Source organism: Triplophysa rosa, linkage group LG1 (assembly GCF_024868665.1).
Source record: "Triplophysa rosa linkage group LG1, Trosa_1v2, whole genome shotgun sequence".
NCBI lineage: Eukaryota > Metazoa > Chordata > Actinopteri > Cypriniformes > Nemacheilidae > Triplophysa > Triplophysa rosa.
Window position 1 is genome coordinate 36,851,628 of NC_079890.1, and position 13,377 is coordinate 36,865,004.

A 13,377-nucleotide genomic window follows, 5' to 3' on the forward strand; every position below is an offset into this window, starting at 1 on the left:
TCCGTGCCCAGGACGTTTATCGAACACTTCCGGTGCTCTATCAGTGCGATTGAAAATCGACAGGAGTGCGATAAGGAGGCTGATATCAGCAGACCGCTCGATCACCCACCGAATTGACCCCCGGATCACATGGATCTGGATACTCCAACCGCAAATTAAATCTGGAGCCGTGGGTCCGGAAGTCGTAGCGGCCGATTAAACCGATTCATCGAAATCGCTAAGCTAGTTAGCGCAGTTATCCTGAGAGGATGTTAACGTCAAATTAGGACGATTCAACTGCTGCAATGATCAATAAAATAAAAAGCGATGATCGAATGCTGTTCACACACCCAGACAATCGATCAACCTGACAGCTCGTCTTGTTTACGTTTCATTCATACCGCGTATCGACATCAGCACATTCGGCGGTCTGGACAGATCTGCGTTTCGCATAAATATATTGCGTTTATTTCCACACTCATGCATGTTTAGTTTAGTGCAAAAATACAAGAAATTGCATACCTCCGTGCGTATGTTGCTACCATTTTAAAGCAAATACTTTATTTATTTTATTCGTTTTATTTACCAACCCAACGCATTTAACCGATTTTAATACGCGCCTTTTTTATTATAAACTGGCGCTCCATCAGCAGATAAACAGGTTTTTGCACAGTTTCCGACGCCCCCTGCTTTTTACTTTGGCTTTGAGTGCCGCAAGCGTCAGCGCGAGGTCATGCGCGCCGCTGCTGAGCAGCTGTCAATCACCATCGTTCGCGAGAGGTCGCATTGAAGCGTTCTACGGTATCGTAGGATTTTACTGTATCGCACACGGTAATTCACGACATACGCGCTCGACTCCTCACTGTCGCGTAGAGAGACTCGTCGTTGCAGGTGGAGAGAAGGCGGATCGACTGGCCATGCCCGGTCCGGTGAGCAGTAAAGCCCGGGTGTATGCTGATGCCAACACTGTCAAGAGTAAAGAGTATTGGGATTATGAGGCTCACGTGCCCAGCTGGAGGTACTGATTCTTCTGCACACACACACATCATTTCTGCTGTCATCATCTCATTACAGAATGCTGGGAAGAATGGGGTTGGGGGGATGGTACGAGTAAACTGATGGCATCTACTGGTATGTGTTGGGTTCTATTGGTGGGATGGGAATGTTGGATGGGAACCAATAGCAAAACCATTAAATCCTACTGGAATAAGACAGTACGTGGTGGAATTTTGTATTGGTTTTATATGGGTTATAATGTGAGTTGTATTGGTTTAAATGGAAACTATCATGGGTCTCTACTGATCATTTATTGGGTTCTAATGGTGGGATGGGAATGTTGGATGGGAACCAATAGCAAAACCATTAAATCCTACTGGAATAAGACAGTACGTGGTGGAATTTTGTATTGGTTTTATATGGGTTATAATGTGAGTTGTATTGGTTTAAATGGAAACTATCATGGGTCTCTACTGATCATTTATTGGGTTCTAATGGTGGGATGGGAATGTTGGATGGGAACCAATAGAACGCCATTAAATCCTATTGGAATAAGACCTAAAACACTACATGAAGGTATTTTGCAATTGTTTTAATGGTATCATGGAAACCATTGGAATTTGATTTGTTTCCAGCATTGATGGAACAGAATGATTGTCATATTAATGCTTCGTTGTATCTCTTAAGAAAATAAACTAGTAGTTACCACGTTTTTTGGTGGACTTATTACCATTTGTGTTATTATTGTTTTGATACAAATACCATGGTTAAGCTAAGGTTACTGTAACAATAATGGTGAATTTGTGATTACTATCGTTTTACCATGAAGAAAGCCAAAAAATGTTGGCTTCTATGGTTTTCCTGGAAAGGGTTCTTCCAAAGAGTGTTATGGTGCTATCATCGCAAATGCTTAAATAACCGTGGAATTATTGGTCATTTCTTTTACACATCTGTCATGTCTTTACTTTCTGTCTGTCTCTCTCTGATTCAGCAACCAAGATGACTACCAGCTCGTGCGAAAGCTCGGAAGAGGCAAATATAGTGAAGTGTTTGAAGCAATCAACATTAACAGCAATGACAGGGTCGTTGTTAAAATACTGAAGGTAAGAACGGTCGCTCTCGCGTTGAGATCTCAACATCAGCTAGAGGGTCTTTCTTAATATTTTCTCGACTTTGCAGCCCGTCAAGAAGAAGAAGATTAAGCGTGAGATCAAAATTCTGGAGAACCTGAGAGGAGGAACCAACATCATTCGTCTTGTAGACACAGTGAAAGATCCTGTGGTGAGTATTATAGGACTGTTAATGGGAAGCAGTGCTAATGTGATTAAATCAGAATCTTGCTGCGCGATTCAACATTTTTTAAACGCAGGAATTGTAGAAGGGGACAGAAGTCTATTTTTGAGCATTTGCGTTCTGTCGTGACTCGTGAATGACGTTGCGTGTCTATATTACAAACAATTCCTAGAAGTCTCGCTCACATTTTCTGTATACTATGCTTATATAATACAAATGTGTTTTGTCTTTTTGTGTTCACAGTCTAGAACGCCCGCCCTTGTGTTTGAGTACATCAATAACACGGATTTCAAGGTATCACTTTTAATAACGGAGCGCTACAAAACCTGCGAGACTTGACAAACCTGTCTTCGTGCTGTGGTTTAAAAATAAGCAAAAAAAAGACAATTTCACGAAATGTCTGTTGTTCTGATTTGCAGGACCTCTACCAGAGACTAACAGATTTTGATATCCGGTTTTACTTGTATGAACTTCTCAAGGTAAGCACTCTGCGCTGTATCTGAAGTCAGATTACGGTTTTCACTCAACAGGAGATTGTTGACGTGTCTTGTGTCTCTGCAGGCTCTGGACTACTCTCACAGCATGGGCATCATGCATCGGGATGTCAAACCTCACAATGTCATGATAGACCATCAAATGAGAAAGGTGAGGTCAAGTGGATTCACATTTGTCTTTGGATGTGTTTCACATCATCATCGTGGTGGCGACGCGTGAATCTGTTTTTGTGTCGTAGTTGCGGCTCATAGATTGGGGTCTCGCCGAGTTCTACCACCCCGCGCAGGAATACAACGTACGGGTTGCCTCGAGATCATACAAAGGGCCCGAGCTGCTGGTTGATTATCAGGTACATCATGTGTTTGCAAAATGTTTAAGATTTATATTTGAAAATCTGTGGATTTATACATGAACACATTTTAAAGTCTGACCTGGCCCTCATTTAAGATTTAAGATTTAATGATAAACTAGACACTCTTATTTAACAACATTAAGTAAAATGTGACTATTTCATTTCATCACAAGGTTTTTTTTGTACAGGTATTACATGATCATGTCTTATTGTATTTCAATCTCTCACTGTTTCGCAGATGTATGACTACAGTCTGGACATGTGGAGTTTGGGCTGTATGTTAGCCAGTATGATCTTCCAGAAAGAGCCATTTTTCCACGGTCAGGACAACTATGACCAGGTCTGACCATTCATGCATGCTTAAATGAAAATTCTTACAATACTTTCGCTATCACTATCTACTTTACACTTTCTCTTCTTGTTGGGTAACTGAGAATGGTTTGTTACAGCTGGTCAGAATCGCCAAGGTTCTTGGTACAGAAGAGCTGTTTAGCTACCTGAACAAGTATCACATCGAACTAGACACACGCTTCAAAGATCTGCTTGGGCAGTAAGTCTTGCATCACTTTGTTTTAACTGGTCCTTAAACATTATATTTTCTTTTTTAAACATCACAATTTGTACTGGTACTTGTTAGAGATGCATCAAAACTTCCATCTCCGATCTGTTTTTATTGTAGTTGAAAACCAATATAATTTTTACATTGACATTTGGCAGACGCTTTTCTCCAAAGCGACTTACGTTGCATTATGTATGTGCAATTCCTGCGATCGAACCCATGTCCTTGCCATTGCTAGCGCCATGCTCTAACCACTGAGCTACAGCTTTTTTCATCACAAGCCTACACCTGGAACTTGAATCTAGATTTTTTTCAAAACAAGCATTGTGGATATATTGTGGATAATAGTCGGTAGTAGATCGAATTTTATTTACATTTTGAAATCACACGCTTCTTTAGGCAGACTCGAAAACGCTGGGAGAACTTTGTTCAGCCGGAGAATCAGCACTTGGTGAGTCCAGAAGCTCTGGATTTGCTGGATAAACTCCTGCGTTACGATCATCAACAGAGATTGACGGCTCAGGAGGCCATGGAACACCCATATTTCTGTAGGTGCTTTGTTTGCGTATGTGCATATAAGTTGTTTGTTTATGCTGTCATTTATTCAGCTCTTATTTTTGAATTTGCTATTTGGGGACTGTGGTTGCATAAGTGAAAATGTGGAAAGCTTTGTTCACTACCTACGTATGGGAGTAAAAATGAGATTAAATCAGGGTTTTTTATTCCCCGACATGTGACAAACAAATGGGCCTGTGCATTTTTATTGTAGATCCCGTGCTGAAGGGAAAACCTCTGTCCAATTCGGAGGGCGCTCTCGCAATAAGCAGCTCAACCACAACATGATGAGCTAAAAGCAGGTGAGATCAACGTCTCATGCCGTCAGTCTCATGTTTTTACACCGCTGTCTGAGAGACTCATATTCCTCGAATTTTTCCTCCAGGAAACCTTTTTTACCTCAACACGTCACGTTGAGACGTGCTGCCTTTCAGGTGTGAAACTTCAGTTTACTGGAGCAGAAGTTATTAAGCAACACAAGACATGTACAGACCGAACACGACGGGCGTCAGCCCAGCTCCCACATTCACCTTGTATTAGTGCTGCTTGCCACTGTATCCCTAGGTACCAAACTGGTGTTCTGTTGTTTTTCCTCCCTTCCCCTCCCTCCCCCTTTTGAGTTGGACATCTCCTTCTGAGTTTTGGAAGAGCACTGAATTAAGCTATGATATTAAGATTGGGAAAGAATGCCTGCTCTTTTCTCACGACTCTCAGGCTATAGATGACTGACGGGGGCTCAGGATCCTGCTTGTATTATGTACTGGAAGATTGTGTTGTTCAATGACTTGCCCTGCTGATATGAGCTCAGATTCTAAACTATAGTATTGTCAGGTATGGAGGCTTTACTGCAATTTATTGAAAATAAGATATATTAAATGAAACGGTTTGTAATCGGTCTGACGTGCTTCTTGTTTGTCCACCATATTGAACGGTCATTTGTGAGTTATTAACTTCAAATTGCTGTGAATGATAGTGGAAGGAGATGTGTTTATGGATGGTTTCAGCTGCAACAACATGAACGTTATGTGGCCCAAAGTTCACCCAAAAAAGAAAATTCTGTCATCATCGCCTTCGAGTTGTTCCAAATGTGTATAAAATTCTTTGTTCTGATGAACACAGAGAAAGATATTTTGAATAATGCTTGTAACCAAACAGATCTCAACACCCATAGACTCCCATAGTAGGAAAAATTACTTTTCATTCTGTTGACACAAAAGACATTTTGAAGAATGTAGGACAGCAAACAGTTCTGGGGCACTTTTGACTACCATTGTGTTTTTTCCTACTATGGGAGTCGAAGGGTGTTGAGATCTGCTTGGTTTATAAGCATTATTCCAAATATCTTTCTCTGTGTTCATCAGAACAAAGAAGTTTATACACATTTGGAACAACTCGAAGGTGAGTAAATGATGACAGAATTTTCTCTTTTGGGTGAAGTATCCCTTTAACGTCCGGTAGACCCCCCACAAAGAAACAAAAACTGTTGAGTAGTTTTAATGTAATTGAATACAATTTTACAATAGAGTATACAATAAATTAATTTGATTATAAATTAAATATAAAATAAATTGTTATATTATAACCAAACATAAACCGGAAGTAAACTTCAGGCCAGGCGTTTGGGTCTGATGTTGGTAAATTAATAATCAATAGTTAAATTAATATTATAATGACTTAAAACACTGTTAATACAGAGATTGTATTATGGTACAATGAATTTTTGTCTTTACTTGGCAATTATGTTTTTGAAATTTGTCTGCTAAAAATGAAACATGCCAGGCACCTATGTATTAAAAATAGGAAACAAAAAGTAATAGTGAAAGGCATAGTAGACAATCTTTCTGTTATATTTAATGTGCGAATTATCTGCTGTGAATGCAAATGAAATTGATACAGACTGACACACTGATTCTGAAGTGTTGACGTTTAATAACGTAACAGTAACATATCGTGAAATGTGCAATTTTCGTGCAGTACAGACAATGAGAATAATACAACTGGATATGTAATTTCAAGCATATATCAAGTAGCCATGATGTCTTAAACATATAAGGCACATCCACATGGACCTCCCCGTTTGTATTCCTGAGTCCTTCACAATCTTGTAATGCACAGTTAGGAAGCTGGCCAGATGGACGGCTTTAAATCGGCATGACACACTTACAGGCGACACACAAAGGCATCACATCACATTAGTAATGAAGGTCTCAAAACACTGATTATCTTTATATAAAAAGTTAAATAGTGGCATTTTGTTAATGTTGATGGGAAATGCCAAAAGAGGATATATGTTTTTTTCCATTCATTGAAGAAGTTTGTTTTGAACAGTCTTTGCTGTTTAGTGTTGCTTGTCCCATGAAGCTTGTTAACGTTGTTGGCAGAAAGTATGCGTTATGCTACTGGAGTATAAAGCCATTACCACAGACATTAAAGTCTAAGAATGAATCCAAAATGCGATCAAATAATAAATACATAAATAATAGACAAAGACATTTAAAAGCGGTTTAAATTCAATAGCAGAAGAGACTTTGCGTAGGTGCATGTGTGGAAGAATTCTTATATAAATACTTTGAGTGGTTTAGTGCTCATATATTTCTGCCTTGTGTGTGTGATCTCACTTATTAGAGATGTGCCATTACAAGTACAGTAAAAACGCTACTTCACTATCAGCTTTTCATGAGCATGAACGTGTTTGGAATTGAATACTAGTGTACTGTATACCGTGCAGTGTGCTTCTTTTAAAACGATAAACATGGCACACTAGACATTTTGAAGGATAACAGTGGTGTTATCTTACATAAAATAATTTTGTATTATTTGTTCGTTTTGGCAGTTAAGAAAAAAATTTGCAACACTTGAAATGTAAGGATGAGCGCTCCTGGTTGTTCTACATCCTTCGGGCATTTTACCTATACAGTCTGCATACTAAAAATAACAATACAAGTAGTATGGAAGTATGCTATTCCAAACATCTGCAAGAATCCAAACATGCCTGAGAGTAATGTGGTTTTACAAAACAGACAATCGTTGTATTAGTAAACAAATCTGCTGGATATTATGGCACTTATATAACAAATGACTATCGCTGGACACAAACATGCTGTATGTAATATGTTTCTACTGTATGTTTGATCATGTGTGTATGATTCGATGAAAAACAATATTTTTACACTTCGATACACAGTTTTAGAGAACCTAAGAAATGGTTTTCAAATTTTGCAATGGCTTCTTCGATGTTTGGTCAACGGTAACGGATCTAGATGTTCATGGGATGAGCTCCTGAAGCTCTGCATCATTCAGTTCATTCACTGTAACAATGAGGTCGAGGTGCTGAAGATAACGTTCCTCATCCTGCATGAAGTGAGGAATCCGGGTTCTCTTTAGAACAGCTAAATGGCGAAGTCTCTCTACATCTTCATAGGACACCTAAAACAGGAATTAGACTTTATGGTAAGAGATTTTATGGGGTCTTAAAATCTGAGCGAATGGTTTAGAATGTAAAAACATGGTAAACACTTTACAATCAGGTTGTATTTGTTTACATTAGTAAATGGTTAGTATAACCCAATGTAACAAATTGTTTAAAATGTTGTTTCGCTTGAATTGTTACTGTTTCTTTATGAAGTTAAACATGCTGAATATGAAAATCACATTTATTTTTTACCATCAACGGTACTAAAACATATCTTCACACATTTATACATTTCGGGGTTGCACTTTATTTTACAGTATGTGTACTTACAGTGTACTTACCTAAGAAAGTACAAGGTAGTATAAGGTAACTACATGGTATAAGTTTAGGGGTAGGTTCAGGGTTAATACGTAGTTATTATATTTACTGTAATAAGTACACAGTATGTACTTGGCAAACAGGACTGTAAAATAAAGTGCTACCCATTTCGGTATTATTACTTGTACGCAGATATTACAAGGTACAACAGTTTAACATAACAGTTAACAATGAGTCGTCCAAAACTTCAGAAGTGTACATTTGATCGTTTTTGTCTTTTATGACTAACACTGTCCTCACAAACCAAGTTCCAGATATAGTCACCCATCATCGCTACATCCCACCTTTCCTGTGCTACAGACATTTCTAGAATTTTCTGATAGTGACAATTAGAAAATAATTTTTAAAATATGTGAAAAGTTTTTGTTTATTAATGGAATAAGCTCAAAATTTACTTGAGCTAAATATACAATTAACAATGATGCTACATGCAAATAAAAACTACCACAATAATTAGCACCACAGAATTGTACAAGAACTATAAAAAGTATAAAACTATAAAAAAAATTGTTGCACTGAGTAATTTTCAGCTTTTATTATTCTTTGTTAATGATGTTATCAATACTGTTGTTCATGTTAGTTCATGGTGCATTAACTAATGTTAACAGTTACAACTTTTGATAAAAAATGTATTAGTAAACGCTGAAATTAATATAAACTAAGATTAATATTTAAGTATTAAAAAAACGTATTATAAAAGTATCATTGTTAGTTCATTTTAGCTAATGCATTAACTAATGTTTACAAATACAATCTTATTGTAAAGCGTTACCAAAAAATGACTTAACACTAAGAAATACTCAAGATTCTGGACAGATTCAAGAGCAAATAAGCGAAATTTGTGACAAAGATCATGCAAATATTTTGTACAAAAGATTTCCACAAAGCCAAAAATATACTCTTTGGAGTTTTCTTGAGTCAAAGCAAATCATCACCGGCTCTAGTTCATGCTACATAATAAAATAATTCATTTAAAAAAGCAAAACCGACGCATTTTGACTAGTGGTCTTAGGTTTTCGGACCCCACTGCTAAACCAAACCAAACCAAACCAGATACACTGACTTACCTTGCCAAGCGAGGTTAAAATCTTAAAATCGATGTTTCTCCTGTGCCGTAAAAGCCTTAGAATTCCATCAAGGTAGACTTGATCTTTACTAAAGCAACCTGTGACACCAACCACATCACAAGAACAGAGAGGCACTCGCTTAACATCTCACCATTTAACAAATCTGTGTTTTCATTCGTGTTCTATTCTTAGCGTTCAGTTCACCTGGTTTGGAGGTATCTGTTTGTCCCCGTTTGGCACGAAGGCAGTATTCCCAGCGGACAGCAGGATCTTGGACAAAGTTTGCAATATGTCTGAAGAGTTGGCTGAAGCTCATGTTGGTGGCGTGGTGTACAGTATAGTAGAGCAGAGCGGCTCGCCACAGGAAGGGCTGTTTCCGTAGCAACACGCTGTGAAGACTGGCGAGCCCCTCTTCGGTAGGATTAGCTGGTTTCAGTCCAAATTGCTTTCTTCCAACAGAAGTGGCCCATGGCTGCATGCCGTTATTTACACCCCGCAAGTAATGCGTGCCTGGAGGGGAAGTCATGCAATTGCATGGGCGGATTTTATAGACACAAAGCACGTGGAAAATGAGCATTGATAAATGATCAAGCTTTTTCAGAAGGGAATACCAGTGCTTGCAATGCAGCAAAGAATAGAGGCTAGAAAACAATTGTCTGTTCATACTGAATGCAAAAATGATTATGTTGTGATTGGTTATGAAGTAAAGATTTTGGATGTTTGAAAGATGTTTAAGGTCATACCGATCTCATGTCTCAGCATGCCCTCTAGCCAGTGTTGGCGTGCCCCTGACAAGTTGATAGTCAATGTTGGTCGACACCTCTCTACCATCATTACTGCCTGGGACAGAAGCTCATCAGAGAGACATACTACCACCTAGTGGCAATAAAAAATGACAATTTTCAGGTCAAAATATGAATATACAGACATGACAAATGTAAACACGCCGTATCCACAGACCTCACCGACGCAGCCCTCCTTCAGTAGGTATTTGCGTGTAGCTGCCCACACTTGACTCTTCGGAAGCAGGTTTCCCCCAGTGACCTCTTCAAAGTTCTCATAGGTACCATACTTCCTCAAGACACACTCCATAATTCCAACTGCCTGGAAAGATGCATGAGGTAAGACAAATGCTAACACTGGACGATACATTTAAAGGGATAGTTCACCCCAAAATAAAAATTCTGTCATTATTTACTCACCCTCATGTGATTTCATACCTCTACGAATTACTTTGTTCTGATGAACACAGAGAAAGATATTCATAAGAATTTGGGCAATTTTAACTTCTGGGACGTCATTGAATACCATAGTAGGAAAAGCTAAATGGTCGTCAAAGGTGCCCCAGAAATGTTTGATTTCCTAAATTCTTCAAAAGATCTCATTTTGTGTTCAAAAAAAAAAAAACATCTTATTTCTACGATGGTAGTGGTTGATGTCTAAGAACTGAAAATTGCTAACATTCTTCCAAATATCTTGCTTTGTGTGCAACAGAACAAAGAAATGTATACAGGTTTGAGTAAATTCATTTTTGGGTGAACTATCCCTTTAAGACGTAATGAAGGCCAGCAATCTGTAACTGTGATTTGTTGGTAAAAATGAACAAAAATGAATTATTAAGCAAGTAGGCTACATAAAGAAAACGTGTTGAAACCTGACATCATTTGACTTCAAAACACAAGTACGTAAGATAAGTAAGTTAAGTAACCTGCAGTTTTATGTCTCAAACCGAGATGACAAATAAGAGGCAATAAATGTCAACATTCATTCATCCTCATGTTGTTTAAGCCTGTATAGGACTCTTTTCTTCAGTGGAACACAAAAGAAGATATTTCAAGAAACATTTCAGCGGTTTTGTGTCCATGCGACGGAAGTCAATGGGCTCTAATGTTGTTTGGTTACCAACATTCTTCAAAATATCTTCTTCTGTGTTCTGCAGAAGAAAGTTATACAGGTTTGTAATGACATCAGGGTGAGTAAATGATGAAAGAAGTTTTCTTTTTGAGGCCTTTCACACTAAAATATATACCTGTGAGAGAAAAAGACCAGATCCTTCTTTGTACTTCTCCAAAACACTGATGGGCTCAGGGGGGGCGTACTCAAACTGGGGTTCATACTCATAGTTAGACTCAAAAAAGGTCCGACGTTCCTGTTCCAGGTTTATGGGACGGAGCGCCACAAGCAGGCACGGTCCACGAGGGGTCGAGGGCGAAGGCAGCGGTCCGATACCCCTGTCAATGTGCGGCAAGGATGTTGCAGGCCGCATTCGACCCCTGCCAGCACGTGCGGGTGTGGAAGAGTTCATAGTGCACGTGCTCTCGCTCCTGCGGAGCCAGTTTCCATGTCCCAAACTCAGACTCGTCAAGCTTCTCACGGGCGGGGAGGGACCCCCACTGCGCCACGGGGGCTTCTTCACCGGCTGCTGCTGAGGTGCTCGAACCCGCTGTGGTTTGAGCTCCAGACTGAGCGGTCGTTGGCATGGTGCCCGCCTGCCGGGTCGCCCCGACTGTGAGGGTTCTCCCTTTCTACCACATTCTGGATTGTGGAGCCTTCGGTGCACCTGCGTGCTGTTATCAGAGGTGGGCTGAACGTGAGGCCCGTTGGGGGTCCCGTTGTCTCTTTGGATGACACTGTTTGTTCTGGCTCTTACTGGTTTGGGTTTCTCTGCGCTGGGCTCTGGGTCTAACATTTCTGATACATTCTTTGAGAGCCCACCTCCGTTAGCCTGCTCCATGCAGTTCTCACCCAGATCCAGCACCATTGCTACAACCAAACCTCTGTCCACCAGTGCTGAACACCTGCAAAAACAAACATGCCTGTACTGCTTTCAACTGACAGCCAATAAACACATAAGGGTTAAAAAGTCTTAAAACAATAAAAGACAATATATTTATACATACATTTTTCAATTTTAAGAATGCAAAAAATAAAAAAATAAATACACACACAACACATGCACAAAGCTCAGGAGGAGAGTGACTGCTGTAGACAAAAACAAGACAGGATATATTAGGAAATATTAAAGGAGTAGTTCACCTTCAAAATGAAAATTCTGTCATCATTCACAAGCCCTCTTGTCATTTCAAACCTGTAGGACCTTCTGTCTTCTGCAGAACACAAAAGAAGATATTTTGAAAAATGTCGGCAATACTTCTATTGTAACCAATGCAAGTGAATGAGGGGCTGTTACCAACATTCTTCAAAATATCTTTTGTGTTCTGCGGAAGAAAGAAGGGTTTGAAACGACAAGAGGGCGAGTAAATGATAATAGAATTTTCATTTTGAAGGTGAACTACTCCTTTAATAACTGATTACATTGTAGTCAATGTATGCTTTACTTCCTGTGCGCTTTTTGCATAATCAAAAATCCATATTCCTTAATATCATGTGGTTTGCCCTTTTGCCAAATATTTTTTACATTGTCTGGTATAAAAACCTTATTATTGTATTTCAATAGTTTAATCAAACTTGTAATATTCTCAAAAAATTCCCTCCGACATCACTTTTTAGTCATGACCACCACTACTACTAACTGAATTAATGAATAAATAGATAGGTCTTTACGGTCTTTACGAGAGCAAGACATGTATAGGCATAAATAAATGTGAGATCTGACAATTCGTTTTGTCCAATTTGCTACTTTGCATCATAATATATCGTATCTTTACTTACACAACACAAGGTAAAGTACATATAAAGTGACATATAATCAATAATGCAAAATTAATATAAAGCCCGAACACACAAGGTAATTCATTCCAAAACTCATTCCAAAAGTATTTAATTAATGTGTACTAGATAGCCTACATATTGGAACTTTATTTAGGATTTGGAATTTGGTCAGATTTACATGAATAATGTAAGAAAAAATATTCCATAGCCCTATATTTCATAATTATCTGTTAATATGCATTTACTGTAAAGTAGCTTTTAAAAAACAATGCAAAATTGTGCGAAGCGCTATATAACATTTAAATGTACATTTTTTTCATGAAATTCTAATAAGAATCTTTAATTGGATTTCTATTTATTTACTGATAAAAATAATCATCGGTCTCTATTATGCCCTGACAATGATGTCACTGAATAACACAGACACCTTTTACAAAGCATTGTCAATCATGTTAAAGACATAAAGCCGTGACGTTATTTAATAGACGCATGACATACCCTGCAGCGCTTCTGAGCCTTTAGTTCATGTTGTGAAGCCGTTCAGACATCACCCGTTACTTTAACTTCACTTCAGTAAAACACGGTTAATATGGAAGAATAACGGGACCGGGAATACCGG

At 38.7% G+C, this 13,377-nt stretch overlaps 2 protein-coding genes across 2 annotated transcripts; one reads left to right on the forward strand and one right to left on the reverse strand.

Annotated features, from left to right (window-relative positions):
* The first annotated feature begins 18 nt into the window (after positions 1 to 18).
* On the forward strand, positions 19 to 5,125 carry csnk2a2a (casein kinase 2, alpha prime polypeptide a). The gene is made up of 12 exons (XM_057329178.1): positions 19 to 997; positions 1,967 to 2,078; positions 2,155 to 2,256; positions 2,512 to 2,562; positions 2,688 to 2,747; positions 2,830 to 2,913; positions 3,002 to 3,112; positions 3,354 to 3,455; positions 3,565 to 3,665; positions 4,074 to 4,222; positions 4,444 to 4,531; positions 4,615 to 5,125. Exons 1-11 carry the CDS (start codon positions 897 to 899, stop codon positions 4,515 to 4,517), a joined length of 1,047 nt encoding a protein of 348 aa, XP_057185161.1. The 5' UTR covers positions 19 to 896; the 3' UTR covers positions 4,518 to 4,531; positions 4,615 to 5,125.
* Positions 5,126 to 6,103: 978 nt separating this feature from the next.
* Positions 6,104 to 13,362, reverse strand: kiaa0895l. The gene is made up of 7 exons (XM_057329113.1): positions 13,257 to 13,362; positions 11,116 to 11,884; positions 10,047 to 10,190; positions 9,830 to 9,962; positions 9,291 to 9,596; positions 9,087 to 9,184; positions 6,104 to 7,655 (listed from the first exon to the last, which is right to left on the reverse strand). Exons 2-7 carry the CDS (start codon positions 11,845 to 11,847, stop codon positions 7,494 to 7,496), a joined length of 1,575 nt encoding a protein of 524 aa, XP_057185096.1. The 5' UTR covers positions 11,848 to 11,884; positions 13,257 to 13,362; the 3' UTR covers positions 6,104 to 7,493.
* Positions 13,363 to 13,377: the final 15 nt, after the last annotated feature.